The sequence below is a fragment of the Triplophysa dalaica genome, chromosome 18, assembly GCF_015846415.1.
Source record: "Triplophysa dalaica isolate WHDGS20190420 chromosome 18, ASM1584641v1, whole genome shotgun sequence".
In the NCBI taxonomy this organism is placed as follows: Eukaryota; Metazoa; Chordata; class Actinopteri; order Cypriniformes; family Nemacheilidae; genus Triplophysa; species Triplophysa dalaica.
Window position 1 is genome coordinate 2,737,098 of NC_079559.1, and position 22,110 is coordinate 2,759,207.

Here is a 22,110-nt window from a genome sequence, read left to right on the forward strand (position 1 = left end):
GGTTTAGACTAAGCAATCGAGACAATATAAGCGCTGCTGTATGACTGAGTGTGTGTTATGTTTTTGTAAAGGGGAAGGGTTTGACACTCGCCATGAGCAGAGAAGAAGTTCGGGCTCGGCTTGGAAATGAAGAGTGTGACGTAAAGACTTTGGATAACACCCATCTGTACTGCGAACCGCCCGAGGTGCAGCCGCTCGCCCTGGATGATGACGACCAACCCAGACTCAAAGTTAGTGGTCTAGTCAAATGGCCTCGACTGGAGAGTTTAATAATTATCCGTGTGGTCAAGTAATTGTTTCATTTGGCAATTCGTCTATACACTTTAAGGGAGTTTGTCTGGCTAGTGGCTAATAATATAACTATTTATATTTCATTTATATTAATATTAATTTGTCATATTTTATTGTACAGTAATTGTATTAATTAACAATTTTTTGAATAGATTGCATAACTTTGCTGCATTTGAGTTTAGCGAAGTAACGTTTTTCTACTGGTAACCCAAATAACACTTTGTAGACATACTTATATCTTGCTACCCAATTATTTATTTGGCTTGTTTTCAAAAATAATCAGCATGGACTCTATTCTTTACGGATGTGTACCGGAAGTTACGTTTAGGCCATAAATGCGCGCACGCAGCCGTTATGTTTGATTATGTTGTTGCCTTGAAACCGTCTATGGAGTGGGGTAACATCACATTCAAATCAGATAAAACAAGAGTTTAAACTTCCTCCTAAGAAAAAAGCAAAATGCTAGCAAACAGCCAATCAGAAAACTCATTAATATGGAGTGAGAGTTTGGACCAACGAGATGTGTCAAAAAATGTCATTTGGTAAACGGTCAAAAAAATCTGATTAACATGACAAATGATCTGCTTGCCGCTTTATCGTGTCATCTTGTTTAAATGACGTTTTTGTCTTTATTTTGGCAATCAGATACAATGTTTTTATGGGTTTCTTTTAGGTTTTAATGGGAAAATTAGAGTTCGATTTGGGGCCAGTTGAATACGACAACGATTTGCACTCTCCGGTGCCTCTGGCCGCTCAGGTCGGACTGGCAGCGGGGGCAGCGGTGGTCGTCCTCATCGTGTTGGTCATTATTCTCATGTACAGGTAGAGTGAAATCACACGGCCGTCGTCATGACGATGAGTCCGTGAACTCCTGATCCAGCATTCAGAAGGATTGTAATGTCATCCATTTATACCTGACCCTTCGTGTTTCCGCTCGCTCTCGGGTTTATACAGGAGGAAGAGTAAACAGGCTTTGAGAGACTATAAAAAGGTTCTCGTGCAGCTGGAGACTCTGGAAATAAATGTCGGAGATCAATGCAGAAAAGAGTTCACTGGTATGTCAGCACTGCATTTTATCTTTATAGCTAATACCTTTGTTAGTAAAGTGATTTTTATTACTGTAAATGAATACTGCTACTATTCATTCTGTATCTATGATAAATAATGTGAATTCAAAATAGCAACAAGACACTTAATGTCATTTCTGTATTTTTAGTATGTTATGTATTATATAGCATAACCACCAGTTCATTTTCCTTTCCAGATCTAATGACAGAGATGATGGATCTGAGCAGTGATGTCGGCGGACCAGGCATCCCATTTCTGGATTACCGCACATACGCAGAGCGCGTTTTCTTCCCCGGCCAGAAGGGGGCGCCACTGAGTAAAAACCTGGACCTGCCTGACTCTCGCAGACAGACCGTACAGCAGGGACTGGGCCAGCTGAATAACCTGCTTAACAACAGACTCTTCCTCATACGGGTCAGTGAAACGCTTTTAGAGTTTTGCCGGCGCTATCTTACAGTAGAGAGAAAAAAGACAAATGAAATTACAATGTTTACGCCAGAGGCGTGTTCCGCACATCAGCGGCTGATGCAAGTGGGTTTTTTGTAGCCATTATTTCACCTCAAAGAGTAAACAAAAGATGAAACCGAAAGCAAATGTAATATTCATTTCACATCCAATGCAGCTGGATCCTTATTTAGTGCAGAATGCGTTTGAGGTTTCGAAAACCTCTCGATGAGAGAGTTTAAACTGCGAAACAATGCGGCAGACGTGTGAAGAATGATGTTGCACCTCAACATCTTAAATATTTATCCAGAGCTGCAGTCTGTACTTCGCAGACACATTCCGCGTGCTGTGTTTTGAAAGCTCGGGTGTTTGAAGGAAATTGGTCAAACTAGTCGACTCGAGTGTGTGAGATGAGAAACTTCTCTCTGTGTTTCTGCAGTTCATTCACACGCTGGAAGCGCAGCAGAGTTTCTCCCAGAGGGACAGAGGTTACGTGGCATCTCTTCTCACGATGGCTCTCCATGATAAGTTGGAATATTTCACGGATGTCATGAAGACTCTTCTGGGAGATCTGATGCAGCAATACGTGGCCAAGAATCCAAAACTGATGCTGCGCAGGTACAGTTTACCAAAAACACTTGGACAATAAATGGTATTTGAGTTTTTCCAAATCTGTATAAATGTCTTAGTTGCGATGAACATGGACAAAGATATTTGGAAGAATATATGTAACAGTTCTTGGCAACAATTGACCACCATAGGAGAAAAAATGACAACGGTAGTCAAAAGTGCCCCAGAGCTGTTAGCTTTCCTACATTTTTCTAAATATCTTCTTTTGTGTTCAAAAGAAAATTATAAAGCAGTATTTCCTGCTATGTTGTTTGGTTACAAGCATTCTTCCAAATATCTTACTCCGTGTTTATCGTAGCGAAGACATTTTTACAGATTTAAAAAACTCGAGGTGAGTAAATGATGACACAACTTTTATTTTATTTATTATATTCCTGATCTGATCGAATGAAATGTACTCTTAAACAATATTCCAGGACTGAGACGGTCGTGGAGAAGATGCTCACCAACTGGATGTCTATCTGTCTGTACTCTTTTCTCAAGGTATCACGTCATGTGATGGTTCACATCTTGACACATAAAATCTATGAGGTCACATTTGCTGGGAGTTTTGACTGGGATGAGCCAAATAACTGACACGCTTGTGACGCACATCAAATGAATTCTCAATTTGTATGGCTAAACATTGGTGTGTTATCAAATTGCTTTTCATGTGTTTGTTCATGTAGGAGGTTGCCGGCGAGCCTCTCTACAAGTTATACAGAGCTATTAAATACCAGGTGGATAAAGGACCCGTGGACGCAGTGACGGGCAAAGCCAAGCGCACGCTCAACGACAGCCATCTGTTCAGAGAGGATATAGACTACTGCTCACTGGTGGGTCTCAGTAATGCCTCCATCTCGCCGCCTGCCGCCGGAAACACTTTTTATTTATAGAGAGCTTTGTGTTTTAGACTCTGACAGTGCTGGTGAAGAGTGGTGTGGAGGTCCAGCCCTGCCCTGTGAAAGTACTGGACACTGACACCATCACGCAGGTTAAAGATAAAATCTTGGACCAGATTTATAAAGGTGTTCCATACTCCCAGAGACCAGCTGCTGACTCGTTGGATCTCGGTACGTATTTTTTGTTGTTATGGGGAACGTGACATTCAAAACAATCTCTGAGCATTTCTTTATCATTTGTTCGAATGCTGTGACTTTTAACACTACTTGTTGTGCTCTCAGAGTGGCGGTCAGGTCAAGCGGGTCACCTGACTCTTTCTGATGATGATGTCACCGCCATCGTTCAGGGTCGCTGGAAACGAATTAACACTTTACAGCACTACAAGGTACCGTGTACCGTGACATTTCCGAATCGTTAATATGCGAATCGTTGACCCGTTTGATTTTATTCTTTTAGTTGAGCATCTTTCATTTTGTGTTTTCAGGTGCCTGACGAGGCCACGGTGGCTCTCATCCCTCGTTCCCAGAGTTCTCTTGGAGTAAAGCAGGTCTATCAGACAGGAGAGAGTAAGTCCGAAACAATTTGGTCCATCTGCGACCTTTTCCAGTTCGTTAGCGTAACCTCTTCTGCTAATCGCTTTAGAAACGCCTATGCTGGAGGGCGAGGAAGAGGAGGGTCTTCGACTGTGGCATCTAGTGAAGCCGAGCGAAGACCCCGAGATCCCCAAACACAGGAAGAGTAGCATGAGAGAGAGAGAGCGAGCAAAAGCCATCCCTGAGATCTACCTGACACGACTTCTTTCAATGAAGGTACGACACACTGCGATTGAGCTTGAGAAAGGCCCGGACAAGGTCTGGTGACTGTCTGTATGATTGAAAGCTCATCTGTGTTTATAAATACGTTTCTTCAGGGCACTCTGCAGAAGTTTGTGGATGACGTGTTCGTAGCCATACTGAGCACAAAACGGCCTCCACCGATTGCCGTCAGATTCTTCTTTGACTTTCTGGACGACATGGCAGAAAAACACGGTATTGACGACCCAGAGACGGTGCACATCTGGAAGACAAACAGGTTAGCAGAACCGCCGCGATCACTTGGATCTACAAACGTGTTTTTGAGATAAAGGATCGTTTTGTTGAAAAGATGATGCTGATTCAGAAAATGTTTTTTTATTCATTGGTCAGAACACTTGTTCATAAGCACCCTTGTCTTCTCCACCTTCAGTTTACCTCTGCGTTTCTGGGTGAACATCTTAAAGAATCCTCAGTTCGTCTTTGACGTGCAGGTGACAGATAGCGTCGACGCTGTCCTCTCCGTTATCGCGCAGACCTTCATTGATTCCTGCACTACATCTGAGCACAAAGTGGGCCGGGTCAGTACAGCAATTAACCTCGTGACCGCTCCAGCTGTGACCTCATTATGAGTGACTGTGTGTGTCCGTGTGTGTGTCCGTGTGTGTGTCCGTGTGTGTGTCCGTGTGTGTGTCCGTGTGTGTGTCCGTGTGTGTGTCCGTGTGTGTGTCCGTGTGTGTGTCCGTGTGTGTGTCCGTATGTGCGTCCGTGTCCGTGTGCGTGTGCGTGTCCGTGTGTGTCTGTGCGTGTCCGTGAGTGTGGAAATAAGAAAAGAAAGTGTGGTCAATCCAGAGACCCTATGAAAGTATTAAACATCGTATTGCTGCTTCTCTGTCCTTCAGGATTCGCCTGTAAATAAGTTGTTGTACGCCAGAGAAATTCCACGATACAAGCAGCTAGTGGAGAGGTGAGAAAGCATTTTTCATCAAAGCAAAACATTTATACTACGCGTCAAAGCAAAAACAGGAAGTCACATAAATCACGACCTATCATTGCCTCATATATTTTATATTAACGCGTCACGTATTTTGCAGGTACTACGGTGATATTCACAACGCTGTGTCCGGTTGTTACCAAGAGATGAACTCCACTCTCACAGAGCTGTCAGGGGTAAGCACTTGGACTGTTTTTTAACCTTTCTCGTTATTTTAGAAGTAAACGTAATTGTAAACTGGAAGCAATTTTAGCTGGGTGGATGTTATTATGAAAACGATTTTGAGCTTTTTTTAAACAAACTAATTTGTGCCAGGACAGTGTTCATTTACAAGGTCTGATTTACCTTTTTTACATTTGATTTACATTTGCTTGTAATACCAAGAATCATCATGTGTCGCCTGGTGTTTTACTATTGCTTATAGTTAGAATTTGCCACAGACATGAGTATCGTTGCTCTATCTGATATTTTAAAACTGACTTATTTCATTCTTGTGTTTGTAGAGCTTTGCATCAGAGATGAACAGTTTGGTGGCTTTGCATGAGCTGTACAAGTATATCAACAAATATTACGATCAGGTCAGTGTGTGAATCATTCACCTTTTCCTGTTGTGTTAAATGTCTGTATTTCTCACATTAATGGATGTTTGTGTGTAGATCATCATGTCTCTGGAAGAGGATGCAGCGGGGCAAAAGATGCAGTTGGCTTATCGGCTCCAGCAGGTCGCCGCCCTGGTGGAGAACAAAGTCACTGACCTTTAGGCCTTGACCTCTAGGCTCATCAATATCCCATCTAGGAATCCAATCAATGCTTTTTCTTAAGTATTGACTGATCATTCAACTGCAAACTCCTCCCTGCGTGCTTCCACAACATCTCACATTCTGCAAATTCTTCAAAAGGGAACAGGAAGTGATGTAAATGTCACTTCCTTCTAATTAAACTTTCAGAGATGGAACGTTTTTTAGACTGGGGCTTTGGACTGCTGGAAGTAGTGTCAACTGAATGAAAGTGTGTGTGTAAGTGCATGTTTGTTAACGTGGTGTTTTTTCAGCTGAAAGGAGCTGGCGAATATGTGAAGTTTACTTGATTCGAACTTTCTGACCCCATGTTTATTTTCATAATGCTACGGAGACATTTTCTACCGTTCTTCTGTTCAAGCGATCAAATCCACGGCATTGATTTCACAGACTGCCACATGAAGACCTCCGTTCAAGCGTTACAATCATGTCGGCCTTTGTTTATTGGTTTTTCTGTGTTAAGTATTTTGTTTCGGAAATGTTCATCTTAATCCATATTCTTTCATTTTCAAATCTCAAGACTCAAAGAGTGTCCATGGCCGTGCGGTATTGACCTTTTATACCTAACGTTTCACATTAGTATAGCAGATCAAAGTACAAGTATTATATCTGCAACTTTTACATTGGAACATTGTAGAGTTGTAATGTCTTCGTGCGTAAGTGCCACGAGTTAAAAGAGCACAAAAGTTGTCTTGCACGCCGTTGTGTAGCTTTATGTGTGCATGCAAAAAAATGACTGATCACAATTTTTGGTTTTCGGCGGTTGTTAGAATCTCAAATGTCTAGATTTTCACACGCGGAGATGAAAATGCTTCAACAGTATGACCTTTGGGACTGAATTCTGGTTTGTAGCACTATATTTATTCTCACATCAGGGTGCCTGTTTCTATACGGTTTCCCAAATGGTCCAGGTCCTATTTCACAGAAGAAATTGTCTTTTGAATTAAGAAAAGGGCATTTTAAGAACCATTTTTACTGAAATCAAAGTAATACTCAAAATAAGCCTAATTATATCCTAGATATATTTTTCATTTCTCTTGATTTTGAAATATGACAGAGACATGTTCTTGACAGGGTTTGTGAGATTCTTGTAACGTCTGCTCGGTATTCGATTGCTAAAGAGAGAACGCTGCTGTAAGACACAATGTCACGCATTATGTGACTCAAATTAAATTCAAAGACGCGCAGCTGGGATGTGCAGAAAATATTGAAAGGAAACTGGGACAGTTTGTATCGGTGGATTTTAGGGTGAAAAGCGAAGAGATCTTAATTGCGTTTCGCCCCGTTTCAGTGATTTGAAAAGCAGACTTGAGAGATGTGTATATCGTACACTGAATAGATACTAACTTATTATATTGTAAATATTGCTTATTTATACACCAATGCCAAATGTGCCTTCTTTGTTACGTTTTATAATGTCTGCCAATTCAAGTACACATGCTTGACATTACTTGCCAAATGGAGGAGTCGATGAACTCTGTTGCCTGTAGATTTGTGAAGATCAGGGTCACATCTGGAGATGAATTGTGCCGTGTTGGGCGAAAGCGCGTGTGTCTCAGGATCACAGGGCCCAGATTCAGGACAAAGCGCTCTTATGTAGCCTGATTCATTTTTACTTCACCACACTGATCTGTTCTCACCATGACTTATGTCAAAGGTGATGACGAAGACGTAAATTGTAATTATTTTAGCGTTGACATTAAACTGTGTTTTGTGACTCTTTTCTGCTTGTTAAATTTGCTCACGAATTGTGTTTGCCCGAAGCACTTTGTGTTTACATGTTGGCTGACCCATAATGTTTTTATTTCAACAGCAGCGTCTTTAATGTAAAAAATGGGGGGATGTTTTTTTCTCATTTATCTTTAAAAGGGTCTCCGCTAAACCCCTGATTGTTACTTTATACGGTTGAGATGCTATCCGGACATTTATATCAAATGTATTTCTCTGATCCTGCATTTGTTTATGCGATTCTGAGCTTGTCAAGCTTCATCATACTAATGTATGCACGGGGTTGTGTTTTTAAAACGGTAAACAATAACTCTAAGCGTATTCATTTGCTTATCCTATGTGTGTTTATTGGCCTCTTGATATTTTGTTGAGGATTATGGACCGATGCATGCTTGAGATTTGATTGGATTTTTTGATTGACGTGGTTTACGGAAGGTTCGCTCCACAGTCTGCATTATGAGTGCATGAGTCTCATAAACACAAGTGTAGCCCTCCGTGTCTGTCTACGAATGAGATGCGTGTGTGTGTGCGTGCATGTGAGTTTGTAAGTATTAGTCGCGCTTTTGTAGATGATGGTGAGGTTTTGAAATCTCCTGTTGTTACACTCAATTCTCTGAGAGAAAGCAGAGGGACTGCTTAACCCAGCGAAGCAACGTTTTGTACAGACTACAACAATTTACTGTTTGACCTGTCGTGTGAAGTACTGCTTTTTATCTTTGCAGATATACAATTAAGCCCATTGTGTGAAGGATCGTGGGTGTGAATAAAGCACCGGGTTTTACACAACTTTTTATACAAGGGTAAAAAAATACTGTATATGATCATTTTCTAATGAAGTTGGGCTTAAAAGAGAACTTGGACCCAAGACTTACTCTTTTGTATTTGTATTGTGTATAGTTTGCTAACAATTGTGTATATGTGATTGTACATATTGTCAAGAGAACATGTTCTTTTTCTGTCTTTTTTTCAAATTGGATAGATTTACTCCCTTCGTTGAGGAGTATTTGGGAGCCGATTTGAAACGTTAAAATGAGTGAAATGAAATTTGTATCTGGAAAAAATAAAGCTATAATTTTAACAATGATGACGATTGTGTTTTTATTTTGTGCATTTGTTGACCGTGCACCCACATTTTTGCTTTCCTAAAAAAGAATAGACGCTTGAACTTGAGATCTTTATTTTATCAGTTTTGACTCGATATTAATACATTTTTGGTTGTGTCTCGGTCTACACTGTCAAAAATAAAGGTTATCTTCACAATGTCATAGAAGAAGTCAAGGTTATCTTTATTTTCCCAAGGGCAATTACTTTTACAGCCAGCAATCACAACAAAATATAAAGATAGTGTCCATCTCATTACATTTTGGGCAAATAAACCAAATATGATTGCTTGCTTGTTTGTAAAAAATGAATGCATACATTTTTGGCTTCAAAACATCTGAAGTAGGAATAAGTAGCATTAGTGAAAGATAATTCTTTGATATATTCGAACTGTTCTTCTAAGATATAAACAAATATGTATACACATATTCATAATATGTATTGCAAATAACTTTATTATGAGCCATAAAGCTAGACATCTTCCTCCCTGAATCTCCTCGCGCACACACGGGCTGCTGTCAGTACGGCCGCAGCGCGCATGCGCAGAGCTTCCTTGCGTTAACGTGCGCGCGGTGACAGCTGTCCCGATGATATCGATGAACGGTGAGAATGTTTTATATTCAAATACTACCAAAGAACCGTCGATATGTTCACATGTTCATAATTATGCGTGTTGAGTATAAACAAAAGTGTGTCGTCACGTCAGGCGGTTTAAATGACGCTTGTTTTGATAACTGGAGCCCGTGTTAGCGACTGAGCTAAGCGCGAGCACGCGTACAGAATCTCATTTCCAGTGATTTGTTGTTTCGTTTGAAGTATTTAATGGCTCTTTGATGAATGCATGACTTTAATACGCTGCTGTCGGAATAAAACCCTCGATGTGGTCATGCATGTTGTTGGATTGCCCTCCATTACGTTATTTGCGTATATTTAGTGACTGGGGGTGGGGGTGCGTTTGCTGGAGCGCCGTGTCTAAATGTGTTATAATGTGATATATTCTCTCTGATAGTAACCACCAGTAATAACAGCCTTGCTCAGCACAATCACGGCAAAAAGCCCAAGAAGAAGACTAAGAAGCACCGTAAAGGGGCAGCAGTGGGGGTCTCTGGTTTGGAGCTGGGGTGAGTGCGTCCGATCCTGATCTGAGTTTCTGCTCTGAGTTGCTGCTAAAAATACAAAGGAGGGTGGCCATGGGAGTCACTTCTTCAGATAGACATATTGACTCATGGCCCTCCTCTCTGCACATGCATGTCGAGCTTATTTTAACACATCCGTGAAAACAATGTGAAAAATAGACTTAATATATCGTGTAAAAGTGATAGTTAACCCTAAATTAAAAGTTGTCATTATTTATTCACCCTCCTGTCATTTAAAATCGGTGCATGACTCAAAAGGAACACAAAAGAAGATATTTTGAGAAATGTTTTGTTTTTGTATCTATACACAATGGACGTCAAGGATGGGGGTCCAATCAATTTTATCAACATTTTTTCGAAAATATCTTCTTTTGTGTTCTGCAGAAGAATGAAAGTCATACAGGTTTGGAATGACATTGGGGTGAGAAAAAGATTACACAATTTTTGGGTGAGCTGTCCCGTCAATGATCAAAAAAAATGGTCTCCTATTTTGATTTCGAACACACACTAAATTTGTCTGGTTAGTTTAAATAAAACGCAGTTAACACAAAATAAAAACTGTACGTGATGTATTTGTGGTAAATGATAACAGGTCATACAACATTTCAGAAGTATGCAAATGTGTAGAGCAGATGTACAGTATACTGTACGTGTTAGGATCATATTCTAAGAAGAAATTATATTTACAGTAGTTGCTTACATTACATTTTATGTCACGTAGAACAGAACAAGAAATGACACGCATTTAAATGGTGTGCTTACATGTTGCTAAATGTAGTTATTCATGTCAATCTTTGATGCTGTTGTTTATTATTAATAAATAAATTCATTGGTCGATTACAGCGGCTTTACATTAAGACTGTATGATGATAGCATAGACTTGGAGCATAGACTCTCATTCCAAACCTGTCTGACTTTCTTTCTTCTGCAGAACACAAAAGAAGATATTTTGAAGAATGTTGGTAACCAAACAACACTGGTCCCCATTGACTTCCATTGTATGGACACAAAACCAACACATTTCTCAAAATATCTTCTTTTGTGTTCAGTGAAGAAAGAGTCATATGCGGGTTTTGACTGACCCGAAGGTGAATAAATATGAAAGAAATTAAGTTTTGGGAGAACTGTCCCTTGAAGCCATAGGACCAGACACCACAACTGGAGACGGCTCATAAAAAAACTGCTCATTTATTATTTATGGAGTGTCATCTGCAATACTTGATTATAAATAGTAACATGCTATACCTCATGATTACATTTGTGCTAGACTACAGATATCTCACACGCTACATTTTGTAAAGGGTCGAACTGTTTATGTAAACAAGTCACTGTGACGTGTAAACGTTTTCGTTTTAATTTATTGCCCTACAGATCCCAGATCCCTTCCGATGAACTGTGCCACATTCTCACCATACACAGATCTGCCACGCCTCCAGATTCACCACCGACGCCCCCGTTAAACCTCTCCCAGAGCCCCCCAGACCTCCAGCCTCCGGCTCCCCTCCCACACTCCGTTGCCATACCAGTGGTTTCGTCAGCCTGCACAGTCTCATCCGCAGGAAGCCCTTCAACTCCCATCGCACATTCACCTGGCCTTTCTTCGGTTCTCTCCACAACTCCTCCCACTCCACAGGCCCTGTCCAATCAGACAACGCCACCGCAGGCTTTGAGCCCTCCCCCTCCAGACTTTTCCCCGCCGCCGGTTGAATTACTCGGGTCAGATGATGAGGAGCAAGAGAATCCGTCAGATTACTGTAAAGGTATGATTTACATTGGAAAAAAAGAGGGATGAGGGTTGGGAGGATTTTACGGTTTATGTTTTTTATTGTTTTGCAAGGCATAGATTTTACGACTCGGGAGCATTATAGTCTGGTTAAATAACTTTGTTTTAGGTTTATATAATCCGGTTTTGTCTCTTGTTTAGGAGGCTATTATCCCGTGAAGATTGGAGATCTGTTTAACGGCAGATATCATGTGGTCAGAAAACTGGGCTGGGGTCATTTCTCTACTGTATGGCTGTGTTGGGATCTACAGTGAGTACTTTACATGTCAGAATCTGTTTTAATCTTAATCTCCGAGGTTAAACTGCTGTCCTGGTACTAGATGACTCTCCATCACCCCATTATGCCTTGATGTCAGATTATGCGTATGAATGAGCTTGATGATTTTGGTGTGTTTGTAGACGGAAACGATTTGTTGCACTTAAAGTGGTGAAAAGTGCCCAGCACTACACAGAAACAGCTCTGGATGAGATTAAACTACTGAAATGTGTAAGTGTGAGAATCTGATCCATGAAAACACGTTGATTGCAATGGTATGCATCTTGGACCAATTTGATTTTTATTTCAGGTGAGAGACAGTGACCCCACAGACACTAAACGTGAGAGGATAGTTCAGCTCATCGATGATTTTAAAATCTCTGGCGTCAACGGTGTTCGTATCCTTTGTGGTCATCATTCTTTTTACATTATCAATGTCCCTGTCGCTTTGTGCATGATTTATGACTGCGTGTTATTTTACAAAAAAACATTGGTTTTCATTAGGGCTGTCAAACGATTAATTGCGATTAATCGCATCCAGAATAATTTTTGTTTACATAATGGGCCTCATCATGAAACACGTGTACAACATATTGTTGTGTAGATCGTTCGTAAAGTCATTCTTACATAAATGTTTTGATTCATTAAAATGTTCGTATTTTCAAAATGTTGGTTGATGCCAAAAAAATGTACACAAGCTTCATACCATGTGTAAATTGTGCGTAAAACCGCACATGAGTCATGTCGTTCTGTAATCTTCAGACAAACTGATGACACTGCATTTTGATGCACTGTGTAATATAACAATATTTCACAAGTTTTTTTGCCGTGTCTTTTATTTTTGATTATTTTTTAACTTTGGGTAAAAAGCAGAGCACGTCACTGTGCTTTTTTACACAGTCGTCCAATCACAGTGGAGAAGAGGCGGGACAAACACTACATTGGCCAACTATTATGCTAATTGTCAATGAGCGAACATGCGCCCTGTTAAGGAATGATTGGTATTCATTAACATAAACATATTTGACTACGAAATCATATGTTTTCGAAGTATTTGTGACTTCAAATACGTGTAGGTCCTTTTTACGCTCAAATTACTCGGAATTTCATATTTACGAATGTTTCTTGAATGAGGCCCAATGTTTGTATGTGCACTGTGCATGATAATTTAGTATGTATAATACACATATACGTATATTAGGAAATATTTAGATGTATTTATTTTAGGGCTGTAAAACAATTAATTGCGATTAATCGCATCCAGAATAAAGGTTTATGTTAACATAATGTATGTCTGTGGAACTGTGCATATATTTAGAAGAAATAGTACATATAAATGTTGTTTTTATAAACACATACATGCATTTATTTAATAAACCTTTCTATATAATTTGAATTATTTATAAATATAAGTACGTATACTATTTTTAAAAATATTTCCTTGATATGTTTACATGTATGTGTTTATAAGTACAAAATTAATATGCACTGTACAAAGACGTATATAATGTAAACACAAACATTTATTCTGGACGCGATTAATCGGGAGTCATCGTTTTACAGCCCTAATTTATTCATATTTACAAAAGTGTATATTATATTTACATATTTATTCAATAAATGCATGAATGTGTTTACAAAAAAAAGGAATATGCACAGTACATGAACATATAGTATGTAAACATAAAATTTTATTCTGGATGCGATTAATCGTTTGACAGCCTAGTTTTCATGAAACACGTTGGAATATACAAGTGTAACATTCAACAGCTCTGATATAACAATTCAATCAAATACAGTCTCCCCATCCTACAGTATTTTTTTGCATCTTATTCAAATCACTTTTATCTAATACACATTGAATTTTCATTCATGCACTCGATTTACCTTTTCATATTCACACTTTTAAAGCAGCATGTGTGTTTGATCTGCACCCGGAGCTCTTTTCTTCCTTGACTCTCTGATATGTAAGATGTGTGTATGGTACTGGAGGTGCTCGGTCACCAGCTTCTCAAATGGATCATTAAGTCAAACTACATGGGTTTGCCCCTCATCTGTGTGAAGAGCATTCTCAGACAGGCGAGTCTCAAATACAGTCAGATTAAAACCAACAAAAGTTCTGCATTAATTAGATATCTTGACTAATTGGATTATACTTCAGCCTTTAAAAAATTTTTTACAATTATTTTACTCTTGCACTTGAACACACTTGAGCCTAAAGCAGCGTTTCAATGTTTCATCAGATATGATTCGGACCTCATTTTTCCTTTTTTCTCTCCTCCAGGTCCTTGAGGGTTTGGATTACTTGCACACGAAATGCAAGATCATCCACACAGATATAAAGCCAGAGAACATCCTGCTGGATGTGAATGAGGTGTACGTGAGACGGCTGGCCGCCGAAGCCACGTTATGGCAGAAAGCTGGAGCTCCGCCTCCTTCCGGTTCCTCCGGTATGTCTATAAAATTCAGTTTGGTCGTGTGACTCAAGTCAGGCTTATGTAAGACATATTTTTGCTTACATAATAGATGCATTACAAAATAGACGATATTGAAAGTGTATAGATTATATAATGTGTGGAGAAGTGGCAGAATCCAGGGAGACCCAAAAACCGGACTAGCTTAAATACATTAGAAGTGATTTGAGTATGCATGTACAAATGTTAATCCAAAAATTGCAATAGTGTCTTCTTTGGAAAGTATCTTTAGTTCGCTGAAAGAAATTGAACCTCAGTGCGTGTTGACATGCTTTTGCAATAGTCATGGACATATGCTAGTTGAACAAATAAGATCTTGTAGATGAAAAATCTGTCGGATGAGTTTGCTTAGAAATGTGCTGATGAATGGATGTGCATGCTGGTGGTCATTTCTCCTCTGCTTCTGGTGAATATGAAGCCCATCATTTCTCATTTCTTTGCTGTTGTCCGTTTGGTTTCTAACTGTGTCCTATCTTTTCTTTCTCTGTTTTCGTTTGTAATTATTGTATTTATTATCATGGTCTTCTGTCCTTTCCCTCTTTTCTCTTCTGTTCTGACGGCAGTTAGCACGGCCCCCAGGGAAAAACAGGTACGTTGAGAGCTGTGCCTGCTGAAATACAGAGAGGATGTAGTATTGTCCTGGTGAAATGACACATGTGCCTGCTGACCCCTAACTCACCCCCGCCCCTTTAGATATATGGGCATGAAGGACTGGGAAAGGTGCGGGATGTACACGGCTGAGACCAGATCCACTGATGTGGGAAAGCGGTCGTTTCACATTTAAAATGTGCTTTTTTTTATTGTTGGATTTTGTCTGGTACTGATAAACATTTTATACGCCTGATTTAATGAACACATAAACACACGAGCTACATATGGAGAGACATTTACATATTTGCTTGCAGTGCATTCGATTTGATTTTTTTTTCTTCTTTATTCACCCCATCAGTGGATTTGGTGTCGAGGTCTGTGCCGCCCCACACATGTGCTGACTTTACACTGTGAATTCTTTACTAACATCATAAGACCTTGTTAAAGGATTTTGCATGCTGGGGAATCAAACAAGCTCCTTCTTCAGCCTGATCATCTGCCTGTTATTTCCCCTTTTACTCTTTTAAAGAAAGGTTTAACACGACATTATCGAGAGTAGACGTCTGCTGTTAGCTTTTCTCAGACAGGAACGTTATCTTTCCTCACGTCATGAATGTGTTCCCTGTGTCCTGCTTTTACCTCAGGCACCTCCTCGTGGTTGAGCGCGATTTCAGGAATGACTGTCACTTTTTTTCTCTCTCCTGAATATAAATGAGATGAATGACATAAAAGCAATTTGCAATTGGAAAGAGGAAAAAGATAGCTGAGATATATTTTCATGGAAGGCTGGTATGTGAAATATGAATGGTGTCGTGGTTCACTAAGCCGTATTATGTTAATGTGTTATCGTATTTTAAGTGAAGAACTGCTAATGTGCCTAAAGTTGATCCAATCCATGATCTGCTGTATGTTATTCATATTCACTTTATTATGTCTTACTTTGATGTAGTTTTCTCTGCGTTTTGATTTACTCTTCACCTGTGAAAGTTCTGAGATGTTCTAGCAATGACTTATAAATGATTTGCGTGTTCTTTCTATGTAGTGTTATATGATAAAGCATCAACCAGCGCAGAGAGAGGGAGAACTTGCTGCGCCGGAGTAAATTTCTGAATGAAAGCGTCTTTATTGGTCGGTAACTTGTGTAGTTCAGACTGGAGCGGGCGGTCTGTAGCCCCGCTGCTCGCGACATCCTTTGACATCAGGAAGTTGTCGCGTGCACACAATTCCATGTAACGTGACCAAACAACTTATCAAAGTATGTTCTGTGCATCCCAACCACGAGAAGACCTTCTGAGAGAACAGTGACAGTCAGCTTTTGTGGGCGGGTTTGGAAGAGAGACGTGACCTGAAATGGTTGTCGGTCAGAATTTTTATTTAAATGGATTGTTTTCTTTTTCTTTAAATCATTTTGCAATGTAGCCGATGATAAGTTGTCGTTTTGTCATATTTTTTGTTTATAATGTTGAATGACACTTTTTAATGAAGTGTTTTGTTGTAGTGGTAAGGAGTACAGTACAGTCTTTCAGCAGTCAGTCATAGGCCTAATATAGGCTGTTCAAGAAGGGCCTACTCGTTTTGCTCAAGTTTTAAGTTGTATTGTAATATGTTGGAAATCAATACAAAATATAAAAAGCATTTTGAGCATTCGGTTCATGCAAATAAAAAATTGGCCCAATAAAAGAAGAAATACGAAAAGCCATGTTTGGTATTAAGTGTTTAATTTTTATTCTGCATCATTTCGGTGCATCGCTAGTAATTTTAAGAGGATCTATTGACAATGAAACAATATGTTTTTATTATCTTAGAATGAGCTATTTACATACCATGTTGTTTATACAGTAGCCCTAAACGGACAAACTGCTCTACTGAACATGTTTCATAAATGTGTGATCACCTTCGGCAAAAAGTGAAAGCATGACTACATCTCAGTTCTGTGTCAGCCACCGTAGTGCTTCGAAAGAGAGGGTTGGAGTGAGCCACTGGTTGCAATTCGCAACCTCTCCACTAGATGCAGCTAAATTTCTAATTTAATGCACATGGCAAATGCATTCTAGATTGTAAGCAGTAGCCTCACTAGAGGAACTAAAGATGTTATCGGTCATTGCTCTTTACGTGTTAGTGACTTCAGCGTTTATAAAAGTCAAGGTTTAGAAGTTTTGGACTTATTTGATGTACAGTAACGGAAGCACAACACCTGGAATAAAGTCCTGTTCCACTAATAAATATATTAACTCCAGGAGGTGTCATTTATAACTCTCAGCACTGCTTTTACAGACAGTGCCAGACGTTCATGAGTTCATGAGGTCAGTCCAGTAAGCTTTAGTAGGGTGGACGGGTCACGGGTCCATCCAACAACAGAGCTGCCATCCCAAAATAGTCCCAGAGCAGGAAATGGCACAGCGGTGTCAGATAACCCCCTCTTCAGAATTCTGTATGTGCTGCATCATTGTATACTTAGCGATGATGTGAAAATGACTAGTTGAGGGGTTTACAGCTTGAACTATAAACCTTATAGCTACACCACACCAACCTTATTCTACAGTAGTTTCTGTAAGAGCAGTCAAACAAAACTACATTTGTGTGGATGGCTTGTCCATGTTAACCTCACTGCCATGATGCTAGGGTGCTGTAGTTGGTAACCAGGGTGTTGCTAAGCAGGAATCTCACTCATATTCATGGCACAGGTCCTCTCCTCAATTCTGTGTTATGTTTAAATAATGAGTCATCTTTAAAAACGTCCTCCATAAGAATGTTTTAATAAGGTATCATTTATGCCTAACGTAACATCAATGATAGACCAATTTTTGCACTAATATCTGCCACTCTTGTCTTGGCAAACACCACAGTAACAACACCTTCAGATCAACCGTAATCCTCTCGAAGTTGATGAGATGAGTTTGTTCATTCAACTTAATGAGAATCCTAATTGCACGTGTTGATGTGGCTTCCTGCGAGGTGTTATGGATCTGCAGTTTGGTTTTGTAGTTTTGTAGCTCAGCACTTTGATGCTGTAAATCTCTCCCCTGACTCTCTGTTTCCACTTGTGTGTGTGTGTGTGTCTAGACGGGTAAATTGTCAAAGAATAAGAAGAAGAAGTTGAAGAGGAAGGCAAAGCGGCAGCAGCGTCTGCTGGACGAGAGACTGCTGGATCTTCAGAGGATGGAGGAGCTGGACTCTGGACCAGCGCCCTGGAGACTCGGCGAGGATGCAAAAGAGGATGAAGAAAACACACAGAGTAAGCAGAATTGCGTGATGTTTCTTTACTTATTTTATAATGATGAGAAGATGGCCAGTCACAGGCTGATGAGAAACACTTTGTCTATACCTATTGGTGTTAAATGTTCCTGCATCCTTCAGAAATGATGTTTCTCTGTGTGTTACAGTGAATGGTAACGGTCCGTCTAAAGGCAGTCCAGAGTCGGGCTCATCATGGCTGGAGGAGAGCTGTAATGGCTGTGGACCGCTGGATTTCTCCAGTTCCGGTTCTGCTCTGTCTGGCTTGTCTGGATCCCTCCTGTCTGCTACCTCTGAGTCAGCTGTGTCCGCTCTGTCGGGATACTCCACAGAACGCTCGCTGCTATCGCCCAACTGTACGTGATGCTGTCTGCTGAAGGATCTTGATCAATTACAGTTGTCAGTTATGGGCAGTTGTGTGTTATCGACCCTGAAATGACATTTTGTTAGTCTGTTTGGTTGCAGCCCTGTCTGAAGTGAAATACCATGGGTGAAATTTCTAGGGGGCATCCTTTATTTTGGCTCAAGCTCAAGTTTGAAATGTGTACGGTGTTGCTTCTGTGATATGATTTAGCTGATTTTGGGATTTCGTACAGTGTTTTACTTTACAAACGTACTGCTGCCATCTTCTTACTACACGTCACATCACAGCGTTTGCGTTCCTCTAGAATAAGCAGCACATACATGAACTTCTTTGAGCTGATGTGAGTTGAGCCTTACATCTTTATCGTCGTCACTGTTTTTTTCCCAGCGTTCTCTGCTGCTGATTTCTTGGTGAATCCTCTGGACCCTCAGAATGCGGACAAGATACACATTAAGATTGCAGATCTTGGCAATGCATGCTGGGTGGTAAGCACATCTTATTCCCTGCTTGTAAAATAACAAGCTCTGAAATATTTACACATATTTGAATTATTTTAAAAAGCTGTGTTGATGCCGGGAAATCTTTTGTCTCTCAGCACAAGCACTTTACAGAGGACATCCAGACTCGTCAGTACCGAGCTCTGGAGGTGCTGATCGGAGCAGAATACGGACCACCTGCTGACATATGGAGCACTGGGTGTATGGTATGAACTCATTCATCTCTAATCAGCGTTCATCAAACTAACCCACTGCAACGAAAAACCTTGCAACCATTGTAACCGCTGTTACTTGTTGTTTGGCATATCCGTATCTGAACAATTCTGTTTACTCTAAAGGTGTTGCATGTTGTGATTGTTTCTCGACAGGCGTTCGAGTTGGCGACCGGTGATTATCTGTTTGAACCTCATTCAGGAGAGGACTACACTAGAGATGAAGGTCAGAGATCCTGGCTTGTAAAATGATGAAATGAATTTGACCTTAGAGAGATGACAGATAGGATAGCCAAAGTAAAGTCAATATTGTTCTGCCTTTTCGGAGCTTCCAGATATAAAAAACATATAAACTGTCATCAAGATATAATATTTTCATAATTCACTGTAATAAAAATTGGTAATATTCCATCACAAACATATTCTGCGCTCCTAAAAGTATGAGATTTAAGTTTTAAGTCATTTTAAAAGTTGATTCTGTGTCGTAGTAGATTTCATGAAATGAATAGAGTAAACTTTACTTAATAAAATTGTTTTCTTGCTTTTTAACCAAAATTTAAGTTAAAATTATAGAAAAAAACTTGGAATTCTAAATGCACAAATTATTGAGCGAATTCAACTCTCAATTCTTTACTTTATGATTTTGTGGTGGGACTACATTCATCGTTGGTGGTGCTAATGCCAGTAGTGAGACAACGCTTAGCTTACTTGTACATTATATATGTTTTAAACAAAAATAAATGTTAAACTGAGGTTAAAAAAGAACAAGAAGTTAACTCCAATGCTCAAATTAGTATTTATTTTTTTAAGTTTATCATGTGACGTGCCTAAATAATTGAGGTAATTTTACTTGATTTATTCACAAAATATTGCGTTAAAAATACGCTTTAAATTATGTAAAACGTGTCTTTTTTACAGTGTTTTAAATAAATTTAGTAAATAAATGTTAAATTGTTACTGTATTTTTAAAGTTGACAAGCACTTTTGAATACTTTTTATTGGTTAGATAACCCCAGTGACTGATAGAAAAAGATGACTAATGATAATGATTAATGGCAAAAAATAATATCACAAAATATGCAGAAGGACAGCAGCGATATTTATAATGATTATTCACAGTAGTTTTTAAAACGATTTTTGTGATATTGTTTCCTTTTTTCTAGATCACATAGCTCACATCATTGAGCTGTTGGGCACCATTCCTCCACATTTCGCCCTCTCAGGCAGATACTCCAGAGAATATTTCAACCGCAGAGGTGAGATTTACTGAAATAAACAGTCTAAAAGTGTACATTTATGAGATAAAGTCACAGATATGACTATGATATAAAGTCCTGTCCTGATCAACAGCAGGTAAACAGGGTGAATATTAACATGAATATTATGAACTGAAGCAGGATTGCACATCCCTGAACTTTTGATTTAATTACTGCCATTTGCTGGTTTCCTTCAAGTAAAAAACATGTTGTTTGTCGTGTTAAAGCAACTTAAAGCTGTAAAGGGCATCAAGGCTTTGTGAACACTTTTATGAGAGCAGCGGTTATTCTATCACAGTTTTCCAGTGCCATGATGATATGTTAGGATATTATTAGCTCAGCGCAGCCGTGAAGAAGATCAGCCCATTAGCAAAGTGTCTGCGTTTGGTTACTAATCCGCTGAGAAATGTGGACGAAACACTTGTGAGCAGCAGGACTGTTGAAATGGTGTCATATATAATTATAGTTCTCATCTGTTTTTTCTCATCTTCTCCAACATCAAGCCTTAGTTTAACTGTTTTAACTTCAGTGATAAGTTTTAATGGCCACACTTCAAATTGAATTTTTCTGTGGTGAATCACCAAATTCTCTGACCATAATCCTCATTCTCTGTTTACTTTCATGCAGCACCGAGCAATTGTTTTACTATAATGGAAAATAGGCCACCTTGACGTTTGCCAGTTGTGCCGTCCTTGAGTTTGCATGAGTTTGAATTGTGTGTGTTTGTGTAGGTGAGCTGCGACACATCGCCAACCTGAAGCCTTGGGCACTGTTCGAGGTCTTACTGGAGAAGTACGAGTGGCCACTGGATCAGGCGGCACAGTTCAGCGACTTTTTGCTCACCATGCTTGACTTCTTGCCAGAAAACCGCGCCACTGCGGCCAAGTGTCTACAGCACCCCTGGATGAATTCCTAACCCTCTCCCGTAAAACACATTTTCACTGCATTTGTGCGGTCTGCATCCTTTAGGTCACACCCGTTACAGGTCTACAGCCGTACACGTCCAACTTCCAGAGCAAAAGCTCAAAGATGGCGAGTATTCTGAGCACACACACTTAGCTAGAACCTCAAACTTTTGGTTTTATACGTATATACAGTATATAAATATATATTTAATGAGGCTTTGGACTTTGTTCATGATGGGGTAAAATGTCTGTAATCTGTCAGATGTTTTTATTGTGTTGTCATCTAATCGTGTAGAAGGGTCACATATTTATATGTTAAAATAGTGCCTTGACATGCCATCTGCAAAAACAGAAAAACGAAACGAAAAAAACCACCCTCACCTTTTTATATTTGTCTGCCAATATGTGTGAGGAATGCTTGTTGTTTGTGAACATGCAGAACTCTGAACGAATACTTGATTGAATTCAATAAAGACTTGAGATCTTAAACCCTGTACTGAAGAATAAAGAACCACTATGATATAGAAATGATGTCAGATTATTTGGTCTCGCTATAATATACACCAGCAATGCTAAATATGTCAATAATTAAATACATAAATGTATATGTACAAAGAAGGTTACTATAATAATTCAGCTATGGATTTTCTAAAGCTTGAAAAGTTGAGTCCCAGTT

At 39.6% G+C, this 22,110-nt stretch overlaps 2 protein-coding genes across 3 annotated transcripts in view; both read left to right on the forward strand.

The window, feature by feature from the left end:
* Window positions 1-8,709, forward strand: part of plxnb3 (plexin B3) — a 53,793-nt gene extending 45,084 nt beyond the window's left edge. For both annotated transcript variants that reach the window (XM_056772875.1, XM_056772876.1), the window contains exons 19-35: window positions 72-230; window positions 965-1,113; window positions 1,246-1,346; window positions 1,556-1,773; window positions 2,243-2,421; window positions 2,850-2,916; window positions 3,102-3,248; window positions 3,326-3,485; window positions 3,597-3,700; window positions 3,800-3,881; window positions 3,958-4,124; window positions 4,226-4,386; window positions 4,540-4,687; window positions 5,009-5,073; window positions 5,201-5,276; window positions 5,604-5,678; window positions 5,757-8,709. In XM_056772875.1, the coding sequence (XP_056628853.1) occupies window positions 72-230; window positions 965-1,113; window positions 1,246-1,346; window positions 1,556-1,773; window positions 2,243-2,421; window positions 2,850-2,916; window positions 3,102-3,248; window positions 3,326-3,485; window positions 3,597-3,700; window positions 3,800-3,881; window positions 3,958-4,124; window positions 4,226-4,386; window positions 4,540-4,687; window positions 5,009-5,073; window positions 5,201-5,276; window positions 5,604-5,678; window positions 5,757-5,861 (2,163 nt within the window). In that variant the 3' untranslated portion in view covers window positions 5,862-8,709. The remainder of the gene's footprint in view (window positions 1-71; window positions 231-964; window positions 1,114-1,245; window positions 1,347-1,555; window positions 1,774-2,242; window positions 2,422-2,849; window positions 2,917-3,101; window positions 3,249-3,325; window positions 3,486-3,596; window positions 3,701-3,799; window positions 3,882-3,957; window positions 4,125-4,225; window positions 4,387-4,539; window positions 4,688-5,008; window positions 5,074-5,200; window positions 5,277-5,603; window positions 5,679-5,756) is intronic.
* A 542-nt stretch (window positions 8,710-9,251) lies between these two features.
* On the forward strand, window positions 9,252-21,962 carry srpk3 (SRSF protein kinase 3). Its single transcript, XM_056729677.1, has 16 exons — window positions 9,252-9,329; window positions 9,736-9,847; window positions 11,234-11,622; window positions 11,787-11,895; window positions 12,045-12,132; window positions 12,212-12,299; window positions 13,874-13,980; window positions 14,186-14,351; window positions 14,939-14,964; window positions 18,030-18,201; window positions 18,350-18,556; window positions 18,952-19,049; window positions 19,160-19,267; window positions 19,430-19,499; window positions 20,437-20,529; window positions 21,261-21,962. Exons 1-16 carry the CDS (start codon window positions 9,314-9,316, stop codon window positions 21,443-21,445), a joined length of 2,034 nt encoding a protein of 677 aa, XP_056585655.1. The 5' UTR covers window positions 9,252-9,313; the 3' UTR covers window positions 21,446-21,962.
* Window positions 21,963-22,110: the final 148 nt, after the last annotated feature.

Excerpts from the sequence above, each read along its gene's own strand:
- srpk3 (XM_056729677.1), top strand. Across the intron at positions 19,268-19,429 it reads TATGGAGCACTGGGTGTATG|GCGTTCGAGTTGGCGACCGG; the intron begins GTATGAACTCAT and ends GTTTCTCGACAG. Across the intron at positions 19,500-20,436 it reads GGACTACACTAGAGATGAAG|ATCACATAGCTCACATCATT; the intron begins GTCAGAGATCCT and ends CCTTTTTTCTAG.